Genomic DNA, 23,873 nt, shown 5'->3' with positions numbered 1-23,873 from the left:
AAACACTGACTGAAGGGGAAGTGCTCACCTCTGACTTGATGGTGGGACTAGAAATGAATGATAACTGACATATCCGAACATACACAACATCAAGACAAATATTTTACAAGCCCACAGAAGCTTAAAAATCCAATACATTACAAAAGCAAGAAGAGAGAGAGAGAGCAAGATAAAAGAGAGAAAAAAAATGCAAGACCACATCTGTAAATTTGAAAGATGCTGAGAAAGAGAAAGGATAAACATATGAGAAGGAAATACAAGTAAGAACTGCATTCAGAATATAGTCAAATTAAGCTGAAATATAACAATGATCCTTTAGAATGAAAATAACCACACCTGTTACAGTAACATGATAGACAGATGGATAGAGACAGACAGACAGAGAGACAGACAGACAGAGAGTGAACTACAGTACACCAGAGTAGGAGTCAGAGCTATAAGAAAATACAGCAAAAAGCATCTACAATACTGAAAAAGCTGTAAATTAAATAGTGATCAGAAGTGAGGAATCAGAATACAAAAATGTGAAAGCAATGAAGGAGGAGGAGGAGGAGGAAGAGGAGGACACTAAGATTCAAGGGAAGCCGACTGGGAGAGAGGAGAGGAGGAAAAGCAGAGGAAAATGGAGGAAAGAGGAAGTGTGAGAGAGAGAAAAAAATATGCATAAGAAACAGCACACATTGACAGTTTAGCCTGAAAAATATTACTCAGTTAAAGTTAAAAAACATCACTAAAAAGTCTTTGAAATCTAGTATGACTTCATCAAATAAGTCTACAGTAAAACACGCCTGGAAAAATAGTATAAAGTCTTCTGTGTGAGTCCAGTCTGATGCTAGTATGAAGAAGTGCTATGGAAAGAATGTTGTGCCATAGCACTATCTTCTATTTGGCATGGAACAATGGGAAATAAGCTACAAAAGGGTGAAAATCTAGACAAGGTTGAAATAAGCTGCAAAAGAATGAAAATCTGAGCCAAGTTAGAATGAAACGGGTATAGTAATCCCTTCCATATACGTGTAATGTCTTTATTATTTCATTCTTATTTTCCAAACAATTTTATTAATCCCTTAACCGCGGGGCGTCACTTAAATGACACTTGGGAGCAAGGGATCATACCGCAGGGTGTCACTTTTGTGATTCTGTGTTATTTTGAATTTGCCCGGGCTTTCAAGTGGTGGCTTGTATCATCTATCAGTACTGCCAGTGTCCAACACTAGTCAGCACTCCTAATCTCGTCTGTACTCCCATCCATTGTTGACAATTTAGCCATTTCTCCCCGTTCTTGACTCCCCTCCCTACCTCCCCTCCATTACCTTCTCCTCTTGCCTGCCCAGCCGTGCTGCGCTAAGTAAATCTTCCCTGGAATTTTCCACTGAATTCATCCATTGAAATAAGCCCTATGCCCTATTCTTATACAAAATAATACATACAAAAAAGAAATAAGGTAAGTGATAGTGCCATACACCTGGAATTGGCTAATTATCACTTGACAACGCCTCACGTGACCTCGTTCGCTAATTTTCCCTGTTTATTTCCCCTTGAAATATGCCGTAAAATCTATTCTCATAATAAAAATATATATATATATGAATGGATGGGAGAAGCCTAAGTGATATTTACATTCACCTGGAACTACCTAATTTATTATGTATTGTCTAGATTTCCTGCCAATCATTTCATAGTGTATATATAAGCAGCTGTCACCACGCTGACATTGGCAGCCTTTCACTGCCCCTAGGCCATCACAGCATTCAGTTTACTGTCGTCTTTCAAGCTGAAACCCCGTCGGATTCGCGCCTGTCCAATTCCACCGCTTTTTAGCCCCATGCAAAGGGCCCTGTGACCTTTACCCCTACTAAACCTTGTGTGGAAAGGGGTAAAGGACTAAGTGACTGCTGTGGAACGTGAACTGGCTAATTTATCAATGAAAATGATGGACAGTGACTACGATCTTTCTGGTGACTAAAACAGTGCAAGTGGAAATGTAAATAATGTGTAAACAGCAAGTGAAAGCAATGAATGTAAATATAAGTGAACAGTGGAAAATAGTTTTATAAGTTACTGCAAGTGACAGTGCATAACACAGTGTAAATAAAATAAAATGTAATTAATGTAAATAAAATAGAGAATGTAAATAGAAATGTAAATGAATAGTAATATAAGAATACGAGTATATATACTAGAAGCAATGAAAGTGAAAGTTTCACTCTAGCATGCATGAATACTATGAGTTATGAAAGTGAAAGTGAAAGTGACAGATTCGCTCTCAACGCTAGTATACAGGACGAGAAAGTGAATGCTACGTATTTTACTGAAAGAGAAACTGAATGCCTACAGTGACAATAAACTACTATTACTGAAGGAAACTTATGGATAAAGACTGTAGATATATATGTGTTATATAGTAATAGAAATATAAAGTGTGAGTGTTTTTATGAATAATAAATGACAGAACACCAGCGGCGAATGGGCACAAGTGGAAAGCTGCTACGTGCTCGTAATTTTCACTGCTTTCACGATGTTTTTTTTTTTTTTTTGAGTATGGACTCCAAACTATTTGAAAATCAAAGAATAGTGTTTCTAGTGATATTATCAGGCTGTGGTAATCATATTACGGGGTGTTGGGAAGTGTAAAGTGGAGACTTCGTTACCCAACTTCAGAACTCTCCACAAGTCCTATGGTACTCGATGAAGGCTCAACAAACATCCCAGGAGAAAGCTGAAGGTATGTGCCATATGCATATGTAATTATAATATTCTAGGACTAATAACTGATTTTTGGCAAATATTTTTACAAAGTCCATCGGAGCGCGAATATCGCCGCGGGACACGCAAGGAGCGCCAAAACAACCCCACGGTTTAGGGGTTAATGTCAAAAGTGACCACATGAACTGGAAGGGTTAGATACAGCCTTCATTAATCCCTTCATTACTATTCTTGTTTCACTCTAACGTGGCTCAGATTTTCGTCCTTTTGCAGTTCACTTCACGTAATTTAGTTATGGAAAAGGGTAATACAGTAATCCCGCATTTTTTGCGGATTTTTTGTCTACGGTTTTGCCCTCTCGCGGATTTTCTTAGCATTAATAAGTTCAACAAAAATATCCTTGAATATACAGAAAAAAAAAAAAAAAATTGAAATTTCCGCAGCTTCCAATTGTAGCGCGGTAAACTCACGCCACCCTCTGTCCCTTTCCCGTGGCCCCTCTGCCAGTGTTACCATATCTAGCATAATTTTATTCTTTTAGCATAATTTTGATCAAATTTTCGAGTCTGGAATATTTTTTAGCATAATAGAAGTTTTAGAAGCATTCTAGCATAATTTAGAATGGAATGGAATATTTTTAGAATAATTTTATAAAAGCTACAAATCAGAGAGAGAGAGAGAGAGAGAGAGAGAGACGAATAAGGTAAGAAGATGTTTGAATAGTTGGTTACTTTCAGTTTGGCCTTGGTTGGGTTGGATTAGGTTAGGTTAGGTTAGGTTGGAATAGGTTAGGTTAGGTTAGGTTTTAGGTTAGGTTCGGTTTGGTTCGGTTAGGTTAGGATAAGTTTGAGCTTTGTACTTTACCCACGAAACCTAGGTTTTTCCGATGGATTTTGGTATGATTCATTCGATTTTCAGCTTCATTTCAGTCGGAAATGACCATTTTCTGTGTTTCCCCCCCTCCCTATAACCCCCGATTCCCCAAAGATCCCTCATTATTTCAGGGGGATGGGGGGGGTCATATCTCAAAATCTGGTTATTTCCGATGGAAATGATGCTCAAAATCGAACGAATCACATCAAAATCCATCAGAAAAACGTAAGTTTCGTGGGAAAAAGCAGCATGGGTAGATACCGATATTTATCCTCTTACTGTATGTAGGTTCATTTTAATATTTTCATAGTAAACAATATAATTAATATGTTGCACGAATATGTATAGAATTTTATCATTTAGCTTCAAGTTAGCATAATTCATTTTTTACTTGGAACAAATATGCTCAATCTAGCATAATTTTTTCATTGCCCTAGCATAATTTCGTTTGGATATGGCAACACTGCTCTCTGCCTCGCATTCTTCAGTCCACGCCTGACTGCCGTAAGTGGATGTTGTGGTTGTAACCACACTATGATATGAGCCTCTTGCCTCCCACTTGCTTTCCACATGGCCCCAGGACGTAAGCCAGCCTCACCAAAGGCTAATAATACAATTAGTAAGAACTCCAAAGTGACAAAACGATCAAGTTATGACCTTAGCAGAGAAAATTGTGTTACTAGACAAGCTAAGAAACGACCGTGCGAGTGTTTGCTATCACCAGTTAATGCATCTTTTTATTTTATACTGGTTTGTTAATAAATGTGTAGATAATTGTGTATTACAGTACGGTGTTTACGTTTTTCCTTCATAATGGAGTATGTGCTTTCAATCTTGTAAGAAGGTATTTCGGGATGAGTATGGAGGTTTCGGGACAATTCGCAGTCACAACAAACACAAAACAATTCGCCTTCATTAATGAAGATAGCTATGGGTGACGCTAGAATATAATTCAAAGGCGACTACAGCGAGGAAGAAACAAGTTAATTATTGACTAAAGGTGCAACTAATAAATAATATCCAGAACCTACGCTACTGAACGTAGACTTTGCTGGATCCCCCTGAAATATAGTTATTAAAGTATTGATTAATTAATAATAAGTATATTGATGAAAGTATTGATTAGTATATTTATAGAATGGCGGGGAATCGTCCAGGGTGCGAATTGTTCTGAAGGGGAATCGTCCATGTTTTGACGGGGAATTGTCTGACGGCGAATTGTCTCGCAATCAGTATGGACATGGACTGTGTGATGGGCAGCATCGTGGACACAAGTGCAAGTTTTCAATTGTTAATAGAGTATTCGCGGAATTGACTTTTCGCGGGGGTTACAAGAACGTAACTACCGCGAAATATGCGGGATTACTGTACTGTACCATGGCTCTCTGTTCTTTCCATAGCACTTCTTTATGACTAGTAGCATATTCTAGGGTTATTCTATTTTTGCAGCTCAGTATTCAAGATGAAGAGGTGGCAATTTCAGGCCAGGTTGGAGTAAAAGGAGTATAGGTTGCTCTTTAAACCTGAAAAAAAAAAAAAAAAAAAAAAAAAAAACCAGGAACCAGAATAAAATTAAAGAGAGAGAGGAAAAAAATGTCCCAAGGCTGTGGGAGTTGAAGCCTAAGATGATCATTTAAAAAATCAATTTGCTACCGGCAAAATGAGACTTTAAACAGCCTTCAGTACTGCATGACTTAAACCTGTCCATGCACTGAACTAGCAAAACAAGATTAAATTTTCATGCATGCACCAGGTCAGTCAGTGTTCATCATGCACTCAGTTTATACAACATTAATTAACTCTTTCAAGCAGAGCACATTTTAAAACTTCGTTCTTGCCATCTCCAGTCAATTTCATTCAATTTATGAAAGGCCACTAAAGGTGACGAGAGTATAGTGTGTTTATTCTAACCTGATGAAGATCCATAACCCCTTTCAGCTCAGTTCATGGCCAAGTGTAGTCTGGCTGGATGCTAATTTCACTAGTAACCAAGGAGACTCATTCGTACCTAATAATTATGACTCGTTGAATTTTATGCAATGAATAAAAACTGTATGAGTGGCCCAGATTTGTCAGGAAAAAAAAGTAGTAGGTGTAGTAGTAGTAGTAATAGTAGTAGGTGTAGTAGTAGTAGTAGTAGTACTAGTAGTTGTACTACCAGTGGAAGTAGCAGTTTTTTTTAATGGTTACAACCCCTCAGTCATGAACCAGAAGCACATCCTAACATAGATTCACTCGTGCAGCATTTACTCTGCATGGCACAGACCAAAAGTGAAGGCTGGGCATAAAACTGACTGGAAATAGCAAGATTAAAAAATTCGATAAAACAGGGAAGAGACTACATCCTTCAATATCATGAAATACTTTAAATTTCATTCTCAATATTACCAGACTATTTTATTCAGCTTTTATTTAATGCAAGGAAGGAACCAAAGGCCAGAAGCCCACATGACTTTCCTTCAAGAAAAAAAGAAAAACAAAATAACAGAGAATTTATGAGAGATTGTTTGAACTCAGTGGGGTCGATATATCCTTCATTAACCCATCACACACACATACACACACACAAATCCTTTAGGGTGAATAAAATTGCCTGGAAAAAAAAAAAAAAAAAAAAAAAAAAAAATTATGTCCTTGGAATGATGGGGGCATGTACTGTACTTGATAAACATTTAGCAGAAGCCAGTCCTGGAATTCAAGTTGTCTGAAGTATTCTCTGTTTATGTCACATCATTTGCCGACACATTTCATCTCTGCTACTTCCATTGCAGATTAACTACTTCCTCTCCCTTTGAGGTCATTAATCTTTCCCTGGGGGGGTCATTAATCCCTGAAGCGAGGGTCGTCGCGTTTGCGACGCTCGCCAAAAATGACATAACGGCGGATCGTCGCGTTTGCGATTCGAGTTAATTTTGAATAAACGCGGGCAAGGATGTTCCAGCTGGTATTGTCTATCAGTACCACCACCCTTTAGCTACAATTAGCATACTTTACCTTTGTACTACTGACCTCCGTTGTTGCCAAGTATCACGTTTTTCCCCCCTCCCCCCCCACCACGGCCCGGCAAGCCTGGATGTGATATATGGCAGCGCTCTGACTGCTCAGAACTGTAAATCTGCGCTCTCCTCTCACAAGCAGTTTATGCTAATAGGAAACGCTTGTTTCCCCAGTTGTCACATTAGCTTTTTTTCCCGCAGTTTGCCCCTGTTTAGTGTCAGTTTACCGCAGGCTTTCAAAGTGACATTAAGGCGAGTTCTAGCTCTTCTGAGTCAGGTGAGCGGCCGACAGGAACGAGAATAAAGTGACAGGCAGAATAAAAGCGCGCCGCAGTGATCCTTTGGGAAGTAATATGATTGAAAATAATGTAGTATACGTGTTTTTAGCTGTGAAAATAGAAATGTTTGTTGAGTGACGGGAAGACCGCCGCCGTGCTGCAATCGGCCGTAGGCTTCGTTGATTTTAGCCTTATTTTCAGTGCTTATTGTACAAATACGGATTCCAAACTACCTGTACGTTGTAGTATAAAGTTTACTGCGACAGAATGAGGCTGTGGTAGAGGGGAAACTGGGTTGCGGGAGGTGTGAAAGTGAAGATTTTGTTACCCAACTTTGCAAATCTCCACAAGTTCTTGGGTAGTCCATGAAGGCTCAATACCTGTCTCTGGAGAAAGCTGAATGTAAGTACTATCTGCCATACCAAGTATAATGTTCTACGGTTAATCTCTGATTTTTGGCTAATATTTTCCTACAGGTACTCAGACCGCGATCCAACCCCGCCACCCGGGGGGGGTCGGCTGTCCATGGTCGCACTTTAGGGGTTAATAGCCCTAGTGGTCATTTGTGACGGGTGTAGCAAATCTGTCTATCTGCAGCCAGACGCCATAATCTCGTAAGGGGTGGCCATCTGTCTTTGAGTTACCGTAGTTGTTTCACGGGAAGGGACACTAACTCTCCACCAACCCACTTGTTGACACGTAGGGAACATGTATGGGTTGGTTATATGGTTACTACCCAGTGCTTCTCACTCAATGTAAAGCCACCTGAAAAGGAAAGAAGGGTAATAAAAAGTGACAGGAAAGATGGGAGAAATAGGAAGAGAGGAGGGCAGGCACAGAAAAAAAAATAATAAAGGTGAAAGAAGAATTAGGCAGCATACATCAAGTAAGTGGATGATGGAAACAGGAAGAAAGGAAGGCAGACACAGAAAAAGAATGATAAAGATGAAGGAAGAAGTAGGCAGCACAACATCAACTGAGTGGATGATGGTCGCAAGAAAACACTTCAAATTACTTGACTTCCAGTTGTGTCTTCTGCTAAATATTATCCCTGTACTCTTCTTCATTGATTTGTACCAAACTCATTTTACATGTATCTTAACTCTTTGGCATCACAGCATCATGTATTAAATACATTCCATTTGTACATACTGATTCATGCCTTATATCTTTTGCAATGCTATTTTTCAGGAAGAACTCTAATGCTTAATAATGGAACTTGCACCATGCACTTACCTCATCTGTAAAATAAATAATTAAATAAATAAATAAATACGTAAACAGAAAGAAAGACAGATTAATAAATAAAGAGATAAATAAATGCACACTCCAATGCACTAACCTACCCATTTCTTGTTAAATGCCGAGTCAATATCAGTTGCACATAATTTACATTTATGACATTAAGGGTTAAGCCAAACATACTGGCCTGTATTCTATGTGGCAATGCAGTGCTTAACACCTTTTCCTCAGCAACCTATTACATCTCAGTATCATCTTGTATGTAACTGATGCAGACTACACGTTTTTACTGATGTAAAAAACATACATACAAATGTTAAGCTGTAGTCACACCAACAACAATGAAATGGTGGATAAGGGAGTAATGTTGCTTGCCCCCAAAAGACTTGCTGACTGCAGGTAAACAATTGTCTTTGTGGGGTTGTACCAGGGAATAATGAAATTTTATAAACGGAAGTAAGAAGTGCTGTACCTGGTCAAGATGAAGAAACTGAAAATATAATATGTTATATGCAAGGGAGCACAGTCAAGAAATAAATAATTGTATCAGGTGGAGCAGTAAGTCCAGAAATGCACAGAATCACAAAAAATAAATAAATAAATAAAATAAAGTAAATCGATGCATTTTTTGTTTGTATGTGATGAACAATTTGAGACTTTTCTCCTATAGAAGACAAATAGTTTTTGGCAGTGCAAAAACCTATTATATTTTCCCATCACTGCCTCTCCTTCAACGACATATTTCCATCAGAAAGTCTTACCTTAGAGAAATAGCTCGATTGCACCATAAGTGTGTAATTCGCAACCAAAATTTTATCTGCAAGGCAAAGGAAGTTTCAGTATGATGAATGTTTCTTTATAAAATTGTCATGAATCTTGGATGAGTATGTCTGCACAACAGTGAGTAACAAGAATATGAGAGGGATATGACACACAATGCTACCACACATCACAGGAGAATCAGGTCAGCTTGCTCTGATGGTACGAAGTAAGATTTTCCACTGAAGTACGCATCCTGGAGTCTAAGGTTACTTGATATAAATGAACTTATACGCAGTTATTTATTGGGTGTTTAGTTTCTGCTCTGTTACTCTGATTTAGTAATTATCAGTAATATTATTTTCCTACCAACATGGATTAGACAGAAAGTATTCCTGTAGATATATAAAACTCAAAATGAAGCACACAATATTACTAATTAACATAGGAAGCCGCATGCACAAAATTCAAGAATTCAGATGTTAAAATAATGGAGAATATCAAACACTAGTAAAATACTACACAGTAAAGAGGCAATATGCAACAGATGCAACAGCTACCATTCATTTATAACTACACCTACTGGTCTACTGAAGTGATGCAAATTTACTTTTATACTGTACATGTACTTAACCCTTACACTTTGGCAGGTTTCACAGTAGCAAGGAAAATTATATAATGTTGGCCAGAATAAAAGAGATCAGATGTCAATTGAAGTTTAAAGGTTAACTGAGGTAGTTTCTCTTCCCTTACCTCTCAGAAGGTGTCCTGATGGTGAGGAAAAATGTCTGGCTATACCAACAATGAGACAAGTCACCAAAGTTTAAAGGTCAGATACATTAAATCTCAACTGCAATTACATCTATTAGTACAACATTATGCCAAGGTATGTTGATGTTGCTGTAGTGGCCTCAGGAAAGCCTAGATGTGAATATGGTGGACTGCAGACTGAAGCTGTCATTCTGCAGTCCATCATCACTCTCTTGGGAGACAGGGATCAAACTGAGGGATATATGGTATATATAACTGGACAGCAGATATCCTCTGTTATACTATATCAGTGCCACTGTATGAAGGCATCCCTCTCCAACACCATGCCAAGGCATAAAGTACTACAATTTAATAATGAATAGCTGCTGTGACATGCCATGGTAAGGGTAAGGAAACCAATGAAGCACAATGCATTTATTAATTCAACAGAACATGCCAAGAATAAAGAATAAATTAAAAAATTCTACGGAAAGATGCAGCTAAGAGTGTCATGCATATTAATAAAGTCTACGGCAGCGCTACCGTTGCTTCCACGGCCAACAACCTACCTTCTCCCTCACAGCTCTTAAACCACCATCAGACTTCTTGGTCTTATGCTCCGGGCTGCTGCCACTCCCACCATAGTCATCCTCTGTGTGGTGCGTCAGGCTGATTTTGGGGATGCCCTTGGAACTTGACGACCCTGAGGAATGTGTCTGGCTGCTTTTTGACCCTGGGGAGTGTGTCTGTGTCCTGGTAGGGCTGCCAGTAGTGGATGACGTCTCGCTGGATGTGTCTGCGCGGGAGCGAGACCGGGCCATGGACAAGGCACTGGCAATCATCCTTGCTCCAGCAGTCTTGGCCTTACCGGGTGAACGCACTGGGGTGGCGGAACCACTGAAGGTGCCGCTGTGGGTGTCGGAGGGCAGCTCTCGCTTACAGTCTATCACTGCTGACTCACTGGCACGCCGACCATTGCTGAGACCCGGCGCATCACTCACAGCATATGACACACTGTGCATAGCTGCTCGAGGAACAACTTCATCCTCCTATTAAAAAAAAAAAAAGTAATTAAATAAATAAATAAGCTACTGGTGTCTCTTTTCTTCTGTGTATCATTACTGGTATACAAATTAATACCGAAACAACTTTAAATAAGAAGTGCCAGCAGTTTTCCCTGTACATTAACATCCGTGAGGCAGAAAAAAGATTGGTGTGGATCTTACATGTACAGAAGGTGGAGGGGAAGATGTTGCAACTTCCACATCATCAGGCACCTCATCCTCAGCGCCTGATTCTCCATCGATCCTTCCTCCTCCATCTGGTGTCAACCTTCCCTCATTTCTTGATGCGTGTGATGCCTTTATCTGGTGCTGTAGGGTTAGAGAAAACATCATCTTCATCATCATCACAACCACCACCACCACCACCATCATCATCATCATCAACATCACCATCATCATAATCATCATCACCAACATTACCATCATCATCACCATCATCACAACCACCATTACCAACATCACTGTCATAATTACAATCCCCATCATCATCACAACCCCCATCATCATCATCATTATCATCACAACAACCACCACCACTATCATCACCACCATCCTCATCCTTTCCCCCCACTTTACTACAGGGTGAGGCCTACACTTACCTCATAATCATCCGATATAACCTTGAGTCTGAGCTCCAGTTGGCCTGACTTTGTGCCATCCAGGTCCTTCCACACAGACACATCACTAAGGGACATCTGACGCACCTCCACCTCCCCCAGTGACACCGAACCAAGGAAGTCTTTACCAAAGGCATCGTGGTCCCACAAAGTCTGTTGGGGAAAGAGTTCTTCTTTTAGGTTACAATTGTTTTTTTAATGCTGGGTGGTAACCATATAACCAACCCATACATATTTCCTACGTGTCAACGAGTGGGTTGGCTGAGGGTTACTGCCTCTCCCTGTAAAACAATTAACTCAAAGACACACGGCCACCCCATTCGGGATTATGGCGTCTGGCTATAGAAAGACAGATGAACAGAGGAAAGAAAACTAATTAAACTAGAAAGCACTCAAACAGCGCATACCTCCGGCAATGCCATTAAAAAGGATCTGAATCTGGATCAGTGGATATACAGTGTGGAATACATAGGAGCTGCCTCCACCACAAAATTTAACCAATTGTTCCTCGACCCATGGCCCACTCTTCCACAAAATTTTATTCAAATTCACTGAAAACTTTTGGAGATACTGTGCGGGATACATAGGACCAGGATCCAGATTCACCCCAAAATTTAATCAATTCTTTCTTGGCCCAAGGTACACCCTTCCACAAAATTTAACTGAAATTCATTCAATACTTTTGGAGAGATTGTGTGGACAAACAAACCAACAAACATGGGTGAATACATAACCTCCTCCAACTTTGTTGGCAGAGGTAATAAAAAATTATCCATAAACCAGATTACAGGTGTCCTCCACTCATAAAAATTCTGTAACAGTTGGACTTGAACAGCTGTACACTGACCATAAACATGTACTTGGTTAAGATATCCAAGGATGATGAGATACAGTCTATCTATCTATCTATCTATCTATAGCCAGATGCCTAAATCCTGTATGGGGTGGCCACAAACAAATCATCTCCATGTTGCCCTGTCCCCAGCCATTTTGCTGCCCTCCCCCAACTTACAACCTCCTCTCTCACATACCTCTCTATAGGCAAATGAAATTAAACTCTAATACTCCTACCATTAAAAAAATAATTATATTGCCAATTTTTTTTCCCCACTGAGATGACACTTAGTGAGCATAATCCAAAATAAGTAACCGGACAGAAATAGAAATCTACTCCTTAGCTTAAACTGAGATATAATAGACTTGTTTTTACCATCATCACTGGGGGACAATTACCTATTACAGTATATTTCAGGACTCACCATTTTGCCATTAAAAAAAAAAAAGGGGGGGGGGAGCAGGGCATTCTTTAAATATTGTTTATAAAAGCATGTGAAAACTTTAAAAAAGACAATAAATAAAAAAAAAGAAAGAAGTATGGTACTACTACTACTACTACTAACAATAATCATCAACATCTGGACCTCCCTTCCCACTCTAGGGCAGGGTGAGGAGCAGCAACATCTCGACAGCCTAAGTTTGCCCAATCCAATGGGCCATGCTTCCATTCACTCATCATTCAAGCCCCCGGAATCCTGGCTCTATCTGATATGCCAAAAACATTCACAACCTTCTGTAGCTTCACACAAACATATCCAATAGTCAATAATAATAATAATAATAATAAAAATAATAATAAAAGTAAAAATGAAGGATGGTACTCACAATGGACAAAACATCCGGATGTCTAGGCAGGTGCGTCATGAGTGATTCCTCCCACTCTGGATTCAGTGTCTTTTTCTTCACTCTGGTCCTGTACTTCACCTCACCATTGACCTTCACAACACAGTACGGGTCACTGTAGCCATTCAGGTCCTTGGCTACCAGGCTACGAGCCCTACACACACAAGTAGAGAGAACAGCGTCTGACGTATATGTTATTATCTATCTATCTATCCATCTACAGCCCTAAACACACAAGTAGATTTAACAGTGTATTACTTATATGATATTATCTTTCTATCTATCAAGAGCCAGATGCCTTAATCCCATAAGGCGTGGCCACAAACAAATCGCCTCCATGTCACCCTGTCCCCCACCATTTCACTGCCCACCCTCAATTTACACCCCCTCTCTCTCTCTCATATACCTCTCTACTCCATCCCTCCATCTCATCCTCAGTCTCCCCCTCCCTCGGCTACAAACAAATCACCTCCATGTCACCCTGTCCCCCGCCATTTCACTGCCCTCCCTCAATTTACACCCCCTCTCTCTCTCATATACCTCTCTACTCCATCCCTCCATCTCATCCTCAGTCTCCCCCTCCCTCATTATCAAAACTACTTTATTATACAGTACAGACAAAGGCTCACAGAATTTCAAACAACCATGACTTAGTATCTGAGTTGTGCAAATGATTCTTCTCAGGCCAAGTGTAGTCAGACTGGAAGGTAAATTTGACTAGTAACCAAGAAGACTCATTCCTACCCCTCTGCCAAGGTTCACTAGGTTTCACACAACCATGAATTAGTTTCAAGTGGTGCGAGTGACCCTCCTTCATCAGATAAAAACATACAGGCCGAATCAGCTAATGACAAGTGTTGCTGACCTGATGATAGTAAGCTCCATGAGTCCAAGCCCTGACGCCAGGATGTCCCCAATGTCCTGTGTGCCACTCTCACCATCGCGTGTGGTTCCCAACAACCGACTCTGTAAACCATACGTGTACAGTCAGACAAAATATATAGGCCCTCATTCCACACATACCATTCTGAAACTTTTTTTTTTTTTCTTAACATAAGGGACTGAGTAGGATGGCTACCAGAGATCAAGCAGCATGGACAGCAGCAATTAGGTGACCAAGGCTGACGCATGCAAGTATGTCGGAGACTTTATAAACGAAATGATAAATGAAATGAATGCAAGGAAGAGGAACCAAAGAACAGTAGCCTGCAAGATTGTTCCTTCCAAAAAAATAAAAATAAATAAATAACAGGGAGCCAAATTCATGGGCAAAGCATTGTATATCCCATGAAAATTATTGCAGATTTGGATGACTATTCATATAATAGCAACATATGTGGTGTTACAGGGCAGAGCCAATGGGCATCATGCATCATCATCGTCGTCATCTCTGGTGTCACTGTTTCAAGTGGAATGCGCACAGATAATTTTTGGATCAAGTGTACCAAGTAAGGACAGCTAAAAGTGCACTTATAACTGAATCTAGTGGTATTACTCACTGCCTGGCTGTACCACGACGTGTTGCTACGTTTCCTGCTGGCTGCACTCTCATCATCATCAGCCATGGAGAGGGAGGGGCGGCGCTGGGACCCGGAACTTGGGACCGGGGAGGATGATTGAACCCCGGACCCCACTGTGACTGAGCCAGAGCCCTTCTCTTGGGCCCCGCTACCTTCACCCGAGGATATGTTACACCCCGCTACTGAACTCACAGCACGGAACACAATCGACACTGTCACAAATCTGAAAGGTTGAATAAGGGAGAAGACAGTTAGATTTCATTTAAAGTTGCTTTATTGCTATGCTACTGATGACATAAAAAGACTGGAACCTATCTGTACGTTTAGGCAAGAAGTATATTTACCAGTAGCACTCGTCTGAAGTTGTTTCATATTAACTTCTTTATGGCCTAACACTTCCAGATCCCACATTCGCTGCCCCAAACACATTCCGTTCTTTATGGCCTAACACTTCCAGATCCCACATTCACTGCCCCAAACACATTCCGTTCTTTATGGCCTAACACTTCCAGATCCCACGCACCAAACTCATTCTTCCGACCCCCACCTCTATTGCCCAAGGATGTACTACGCCCTACCCTGGAAGCCACATGACAGAACATTATCAACTTTGTCACTAGGTTGCATTGTTGTTGTTGTTGTTGTTACTTAAAGCTGGTTAAACCTGGCCCAGCACACCTGTTGACTGCAGGTATGCAACCACCCTAAAGTTGGATAAAGGAGACTACTGTAGATGGAAAATTAAGTGTTGACACAGTTGGCTTTACAGGTTATATGAACCCTTACATATACAGTACAATGATGAACTGATGAGGATTGAAAACTGGCAAGATTAACAGTGTACACAAAAGTTACCAAAGGAAAGAATGATAATAAACATACTAGTTATCATTTACCAAAACTAACTAAATTACTAAGTTACTAAAAATGAATTAAAGTATTGTACTGACCCTGGGGATGTGAGGGAAGTGGGGTCAGCACCGGGTGTGGGTAGGCTGCGTGAGAGAGGCAACTGTCGACGCACCAATGGCAACTCAACCTGTCAATACATAATACCATACAACTCAAGAACAATCCACTATAAAGCAGTCTCTCACAACACATACAACCCATCAACTTAACTTCCCTTATTTGTATCTTATATATTCGTACTCACAGAGATTACCCTTCCACGAGACTACAGTGTGACCATTACACTGCTCTGCTTCAGTATGAACATTTATACAGCAACTCACTACCCATCCACTATGCCACTATGTAACCCTTTCCATTCCAACACTACATCAAGTAAGTGGATTGTGAGTGTCCCACTTACCACAACTAACAGTAGATTCATATCATATTGTCACTGTATTGTATCACTTATAAAGGTTCCACTATGCTTGCATGTGTCAGCTTTGTTCACCTAACGATGGCTCTCCACACTGCTCAATCTCTGGCAGCCTCCCTATTCAGTCCTTTGAGGAAATACTATGTTGGCCTTGGTCGCCTAATGGCAGCTCTTCACACAGCTTGATCTCTGGCAGCCTCCCTATTCAGTCCCTTGAGGAAATACTATGTTGGCCTTGGTCACCTAATGGCAGCTCTTCACACAGCTTGATCTCTGGCAGCCTCCCTATTCAGTCCCTTGAGGAAATCCTAAATATACAGCATGATACACACTTACCGTAGCCAGCGAGATGGTAGCTAAGCCAAGGAGTTCAGTGTCTTGTGTGGCTCGAGGTAGTGAACATACAGCGATGGCCACAGTCACTCCACACACTTCCCTCACCAACACCTCCACACCATATTCCCAACGCGGCGACCCACACTCGTATATATAGTGTGTTGTCTTTACCTGTAACATATCATCATCATCATATATCACCTCCACAGCACACTCCCAACACAGCAGCCCACACACGTATATATAGTGTGTTGTCTCCTGTATTATTTCTTCATCAAAATCATCATCATCACCATTACATATCACTGCACACTGAAAATATGGCAAAAGAAAGTAACTTTTGTATGAAAGTAAATATACGTTCATAACTTCACACACATTCATGTACACTAGAATAGCACAGTACTAACCTTTCTGCGATTAATGAAGATAAGGCAGTATGGGCTTGGTGTGTATTCAGATGATGTGGTGATGTTGTCTGCCCCATGCACCACAATGTAAAGCACTCCAGCACCTGTGGACACATCACAAAGGGGATACAAGTTGGGCCAAAATTGTTGTCCTGTCATATCTTATTGTTTGTATCAATCATAAAGGCTCCAAAATGCTTGTGTGCATCAGCCTTGGTCACCTAATGATGGCTCTCTATGTTAGTCAATCTCTGGCAGCCTCCCTATTCAGTCCCTTATCCCTAAGGTCACATTCTATGACCCATCCTAAGCTTTTTTTTTGGTCTGCTTCTCACAACTCTACCCCCGATGTTCACACTTCTCATCTTCCACACTCAACTGTCATCCTTCATCCTCTCCACATGTCCAAACCATCTCAGTCTACCCTTCCTCATCATAACACCAATCAGCATCGTAAGTAAAAATTCACTGACAATTCCCTGCCAGCAGTGTGCCCTGCTTTACATATTTTTCTTTCCTCCTCATACACTGGAGAGTATCCTTTCTAGACCAACTGTTTTGTGGTATGCTTCATATTGCCATAACATACAAATATTTCATGTAACACCTTCCTTATTTCTTAGTCTTTACCAAACACCAGAGTTTCCTTCCCTCTCATTCTCCTGCTAACACATACAGCATTCAGTCTCTTATCCCCGGGGATGCATTCTATGACCTTGTCCCATGTCTTTCTTGGTCTGCTTCTCGCACCTCAAACCATGACACTCACACTTCTCACTTTCTGCACCCAGCTGTCATCCTCCATTATCTCCACATGCCCAAACCATCTCAATCTACCCCTCCTCATCACAACACCAATTTATTAACCCACCTTCTTGATTTTCTGTGAGTGGGGCTGGGAGGGGTAGGTCCAGGCTTACGGGGGCGAGTGGGGTGTATTGCAGTCGCAGGTGTAGGGGCGGAACACTGCCTCCTATCACCTTGCCTCCCTTCTTCTGCAACACTGTCTCTGCCCTGGGTGGGTGGGAGGTGGCAGGGATGCAGAGGTCAGGGTAAAGGTCAGTGCCACACCAAGCATATCAGGAGCAGTGAGGAATATTAATCAGGAGCAGTGAGGAGTATTAACCAAGAGCAATGAGGAATATTAATCTAGCTTCGTAAGTTACTGCTACTGCTGCATTAAACACTCTCACTGATCAAGGATGCTCCATACCATCTCTTCCTTCTCAGTTTATTTGTGTATCACGAAATTTGTACATTATGTCTACGCAGCCTCAATTAATATAAAAGAAACATGAATAAACTATAACAATAATCGTATTGTATCGTTTAGAAAGGCACCAAATTGCTTGCATGCATCGGCCTTGGTCACCTAATGCCGGCTTTCCATGCTGCTCAATCTCTGGCTGCTTCCCTACTCAGTCCCTTATCTTTGACATCATATGCAATATAAATCACTAAGGAAGAGGTGCTACAAAGCCCCTAAATTGATGAGAGTATTATCTAAAAACCTCATAACAGTCTAACGATTTTAAATGCTCAGTACAACACAATCAAAACTTCAACCCCTTCATTTCATTTTACGTTTTCTAATACACAATTTTATTCAGCTTTGATGGGTTATATATATTTCTTATTAACCCCTGTATAACTAGGGTGTTCCCTTTGTTTGAATAAAATCATTTGAGAGAATAAATAATAATATTCTTGGGATGAGGGGGCTGAGTGAGCTACTAAAATATAAAATTACTCAGGTTAGATTATATTGTACCTAATGCGCTTTCACGGTACATGTAACGCATTACATATCAATGAGGAAACTGTTAAAAAATCTACAAGTATGGCAGCATTAAAATACCAGTAATGTGCTTCAGTACACAAAGCTGACCACTACTATGGACACTTGATGATGAAAATATTATGTAACAGAATAAGTCACTTGATTCACAGGGTAGGCTAGGAAATGTGTGGATGCTTTACCTTCAAAAAATGTACATAAATAACTATCAAATTCACACTGTAACACATTTGTACGAAAGCTGTAAATTAGTCTATAGCCAGGAGAAGCAAAGAGCAAGGAAGACGAGCTATGAGTGGGGCAAATAGAAATATATTATGGCTATACTGACTGCCCTTACCATATTGAGGTGGTTTTGCCATGTAGAGAGGATGGAGAGTGACAGGCAAACAAGGAAAGTGTATGTGAGTGAGGTGGAGGAGGGATGAGGGAAGGGGAGACCAAGGATGAGATGGAGGGATAAGTAGAGAGGTATATGAGAGAGGGGGGGTGTAAGTTGGGGGGAGGGCAGTGAAATGACACTGGGCGACATGTAGGCAATGTCTGTGGCCATCCCTTACAGGATTAAGGTGTCCAGCTATAGACAGACAGATAGATTACTTACACTTTGCATGAATCTAGGGAATACTGAGCGAGAGGCAGGTCGTACTGGGCCAGCGTTGTGGTGATGAGTCGTTTGGTCTTAACCTTGAGCACGAGGTTGTGGTGACTTGGCAAGGAGCTAACTAGGAAGCTACACGCCTCCTGCCATCGCCCGGATGTTATAACAGGCGTCACATGTTGCTGGGAATCAACACTGACCACAATCCACCGGTCCTCATCCAGACCCACCCCTACACAAAAACAAAGACTCAATTAACCCCATATGCACTGTGAGGCCTTTGCAGTTTTTTACTCAACCACATCATCACCTACCACCACCACATCATCACCTACCACCACCACATCATCATCTACCACCACCACATCATCACCTACCACCACCACATCATCATCTACCACCACCACATCATCACCTACCACCACCACATCATCACCTACCACCACCACATCATCACCTACCACCATCACATCATCATCTACCACCACCACATCATCATCTACCACCACCACATCATCAACTACCACCTCCACATCATCACCTACCACCATCACATCATCACCTACCACCTCCACGTCATCATCTACCACCATCACATCATCATCTACCACCTCCACATCATCATCTACCACCACCACATCACCTACCACCTCCACATCATCACCTACCACCACCACCACATCATCATCTACCACCACCACATCATCATCTACCACCACCACATCATCATCTACCACCACCACATCATCACCTACCACCACCACATCATCATCTACCACCTCCACATCATCACCTCACCACACTCACCTGATGATCCCTTCTGTGTCCAAATTATAACAGTCAGTACACCCTGAGCCAACGTGTCACCTGGTCGCGTCTCTGGCACCATGACCTCATTTGGATGGATATTTATTTCTAGTTGACCTGGATCGACCCAGGCTGTGGCCAGAGCATCCATTACCAGTGAGTGCAGCCATGTCTTTAACACTGGTACCTCCATCATCTGTACTGTCTGGGGAGGAAGACAGACTGATTGACTGACAGATAGATAGATAGATAGATATAGACAGACAGATACATAGTTACACAGATATAATGACAGACGGATAGACAGACAAACACATAAGAAAGGTTACTTATTGTGAAGGGACTTATCAGCACTATATCACACCACAACAGTTGAAAAATTGTATCTGAAGTTGATTATAATTACAATGATAAGGCAAGAATAAAATGGTTAACATCTCTTGGCCAGTGAGTTAAATATCATAAGCAAACCTGCACACCAGGAAACCATTTATAATACTGAGTAGTAACCATATTACCAACCCAAACATGTTCCCTATGTGTCAAGTGGGTTGGTGTAGGGTTAGTGCCCCTCCCTGTAAAATATAACTAACTCAAATACAAATGGCCACCCCTTAGGAGATTGTGGTGTCTGGCTACAGATAGACAGACAGATAGATATTTGCACCTGAAGGTTAGGGTACATGTGGTTACATCATCAGTCATGGAAGAGCCTTGATGTACCTTGAGTATCCTGACGCTGAACCAGACTTGTGGCTTTTCGGCGAATGATAGAGATAGTCGGGTGATGTGTGGGAAGGGTGCCTCCATATCCAGCATTGCCGTCACCACCACCCGCCCCAACACTGCCAATTTCTCCACACCCACGTCCAGCTCAACACCCATCCTCCTGATATATGAGAAGAAAATGTGATATTATAATTTTTTCCCCTTCATTATTTAATTTATACTTTAATTTGGCCTAACAAAAGATTTTTATGCATGAAAGTAGGAACCAAAGGCCAGGAGCGCACAAAATTGTTCCCTCTGAGAAAAAATAAAAACAAGATAACGAGAGCCAAATTCAAGATCCGTTCATTTTGGCCTGCCTGGACACACTGCATTTAAAAAACTCGAGGTCATAGGCTGTAGGAAATACAGACAGAGGAAGACAGTTCCAGAGATGACCTGCTGCATACATGAAGGACTGGGAGTACAGGTAAGCTCTTGTATTAGGGAGTTGGACAGAAAAGAGATGAAAGTTTGTTGCCAGACAGGTGCTATGCACCCGTCATAGTGGTGGAGGGATGCAAGCACACAGTTCAGAGGAGCATTGCCCTTTCTCTCTATATTTGGTCTAAAACTACCATCTCTATATCCCCCTCCCCCATTCTCTTCCCCCTCTCTCTTACTTCTACTTGGCCTAAAACAGACTATTTCTCCCTCACTCTGATTGGTCTAAATCAATTACCATCCTTGTTTATCTTCCAAACGTGTCCAAACAATTGCTTGTGAAATATTCTTGTGTAGCTCTGTAACCTTTTTCCACTCCTGGCTCTCCCCTCTCCTCCTCCTTCCTTCGCTGTCTCTCTCTCTCATGTGACCTTTTTCCTCCTCCTGGCTCTCTCACTCCCTCAGGCCTCTCCCCTCTCTCCCTCCTTCTAAACTAACTTCTTCTCTACCTTGCAATCCCCATCTTTCCTCCTCCCCCTTTCCTACATTTAACCTTGCTCACCCCCCCTTCTCTCTCTCTCCTTCACCTAACCCCACTTCTCTCCCTCCCTACCCCTCCATCTTTTCCCCTCATTCCTTCCTACATCTAACCCTGCTCACTCCCCTTTCTCTTTCACCTAACCCCACTTCTCTCCTTTCCTACCTTCACCTTTTCCCCTCCCTCTTTCCTACATTTGACCCTGTTGCTTTCTTCCCTTCCAACATCCCCTCCCCTCACACTCTCTCTCTTCTTCACTCTCTCCCCTCCTCACCTTGGTAAAAATACACACACATTCCACCTCTCTTCATACTTATTGAGGGTCCAAGCTGGTCAAAAAGTGCTCTACTCTTCACAATAAGCACAATATCAGGAAGTGAGTACTGTATAATTATAACACTCGAACAATGACGATGATGATGTTGATGATGACAACAAGGACAACGATAACATGGATGATGATGATGATGATGATGATGATGAACAAAGTACTGTATAGGGGCTCTCTCCACACACTCAAGCACAGACACTCACCCTTTGCCACCCAGCCTTGCCGTTAGGACTGCCGAGAATGAGTCCGAGTCAAGTGCAAGGTCACAGACAAGTGCGATGGTGTGCGTGGGTGCGTGTGCAAGGCCTGGTGGGGGTCTGGCGGGGCACTGGGGTCGGCGGGGGCTTCCTTCCAGCCCCGGTGCAGTGCTGGTAACGTCCCACGCTCGCACACTGCGCAGAACAGGTGTACGCTCACCCAGGCTTAGCTGCTTCAAACTTATGGCCTCTGTTGAAAAAATAATAATAATAATAATAATAATAAAAAAATGGTGGGGTACAACCAGCATTACTAATGACTGAAATCTGAAACTGGTGAAAAATTTGGTGGGGTGACAGCAGAAACTGGTGCAAAATTGGTGATATCAGAAACCAAAGACATCAGAAATCAATGACATCAAAAATCAGAGACATCAGAAACTGGTGACATCAGCAATGCATCCTCCAATATGACTACACTGAGCCATCAACTAAGCTATTTTGTACTCATTAACTTTCTATCATGTATAAGTACTGAAATCTATCTAGGCTATATATAATTAGATGCCTTAATCCCACAATGGGCAACCACAAACAAATTGCCTCCATGTTGTCCTATCCCCTGCCTTCCCCCCAACTTACACCCCCTTTCATATACAACTCTACTCCATCCCTCCACCTCATCCTTGGTCTCCCCGTCCCTCTCTGCCCCATCCACCTCACTTGGACACTCTCCTAGTTAGTCTCTCACTCTCAATCCCCCCAATTTACACCCCCCTCTCTCACATACCTCTCTACTCCATTCGTCCATCCCATCAAGTAAAAAGATGCCTAACTCTGGAACTGCAAGATCCCTAATATCCCTTCTTTTGCTTCTAATAATATCAAATGTTAAAAGCTTCTTGATTTCTATCCATCTATCTATTACCAGAAATCTTCATCCCAAAAGGGGTGGCCACATACAAATTGCCTCCACGTCCCCCTGTCCCCTGCCATTTCACTGCCCTGCTCCCAGCTCACACCCCCCTCTCTCATATACGGTACCTCTCCATTCCGTCCTTCCATCTCATCCTTGGCCTCCTCCTCCACTCCCCCCCTCCACCTCACTCACATACACTCTCCTTGTCAGTGTCTCACTCTCCATCCTCTCCATATGGCCATACCACCTCAGTTTCTCCTAACACTTTCTATCACATCCACACCACACTTCTTGGTTTCACTGAAGATAAAGGTGACAGGAACCAGACCCACCAAGAAATGCTGGCTTGGCTTCATTCAGCCTGGGGTCAAGGGCGGCTTTGGCTTTGGCGAAGATGGACGCCGAGGAGAACACCCACCACCGATTAACCAGCAGGTTCAGCCACTCACAGGTCTCGTCGGCTTGTAGTGCCCGGCGACGATGTAGACGCAACGACTCGTACCTGTGGGGGAGGGTGTGGTGGTAGCTATAGTAGTAGTTGAAGTAATAGTAATAGTAGTAGTAGCAGTGGTGGTAGCAGTGGAAGTGCTAGTAGTTATGGCAGAAGTAATAGTAGTAATAGTACAGTAGAAGTAGTAGTAGTGGTAGTAATAGTAGTAGTAGTAGTAGTAGCAATAGTAGTAGTAGTAGTAATGGTAATACTGTATTAGTAGTAGTAGAGGGAAGATGTGAAATTAACCATCACCCCATCCTTATGATTACTGGCTTCAACTTCTGTATGAGACATAGTAGTAGTTGTAGCAGTAGTGGCTGTAGCAGTAGTAGTAGTAGTAATAGTAGTAGTAGTAGAAGTAGCAGTAGTAACAGTAGTAGTAGTAGTAGTAGTAGTAGTAATAGTAGTAGTAGCAGAAGTAGTAGTAGTAGTAGCAGTAGTAGTAGTAGTAGTAGTAGTAGTAGTAGTAGTAGTAG

General features: G+C 41.7%; 1 protein-coding gene across 1 annotated transcript in view; it reads right to left on the bottom strand.

Moving 5' to 3' along the window:
- Positions 1–23,873, bottom strand: part of LOC145418447 (uncharacterized) — a 54,877-nt gene that overhangs the window by 6,473 nt on the left and 24,531 nt on the right. The window contains exons 5-19 of the mRNA XM_080286863.1: positions 23,237–23,406; positions 21,992–22,235; positions 20,491–20,656; positions 19,768–19,972; positions 18,964–19,192; positions 17,433–17,575; positions 16,562–16,665; positions 16,152–16,322; positions 15,436–15,524; positions 14,465–14,708; positions 13,831–13,931; positions 12,948–13,119; positions 11,268–11,438; positions 10,831–10,977; positions 10,174–10,653 (exon numbers count right to left, since the gene is read on the bottom strand). Coding sequence (XP_080142989.1) covers positions 10,174–10,653; positions 10,831–10,977; positions 11,268–11,438; positions 12,948–13,119; positions 13,831–13,931; positions 14,465–14,708; positions 15,436–15,524; positions 16,152–16,322; positions 16,562–16,665; positions 17,433–17,575; positions 18,964–19,192; positions 19,768–19,972; positions 20,491–20,656; positions 21,992–22,235; positions 23,237–23,406 — 2,836 coding nt within the window. The remainder of the gene's footprint in view (positions 1–10,173; positions 10,654–10,830; positions 10,978–11,267; positions 11,439–12,947; positions 13,120–13,830; positions 13,932–14,464; positions 14,709–15,435; positions 15,525–16,151; positions 16,323–16,561; positions 16,666–17,432; positions 17,576–18,963; positions 19,193–19,767; positions 19,973–20,490; positions 20,657–21,991; positions 22,236–23,236; positions 23,407–23,873) is intronic.

Source organism: Coenobita brevimanus, chromosome 114 (assembly GCF_032717465.1).
Source record: "Coenobita brevimanus isolate Jiangsu-jjx chromosome 114, ASM3271746v2, whole genome shotgun sequence".
NCBI lineage: Eukaryota > Metazoa > Arthropoda > Malacostraca > Decapoda > Coenobitidae > Coenobita > Coenobita brevimanus.
Note: the sequence above shows the minus strand (reverse complement) of the source record. Positions and strands in the feature narration are given on the sequence as shown.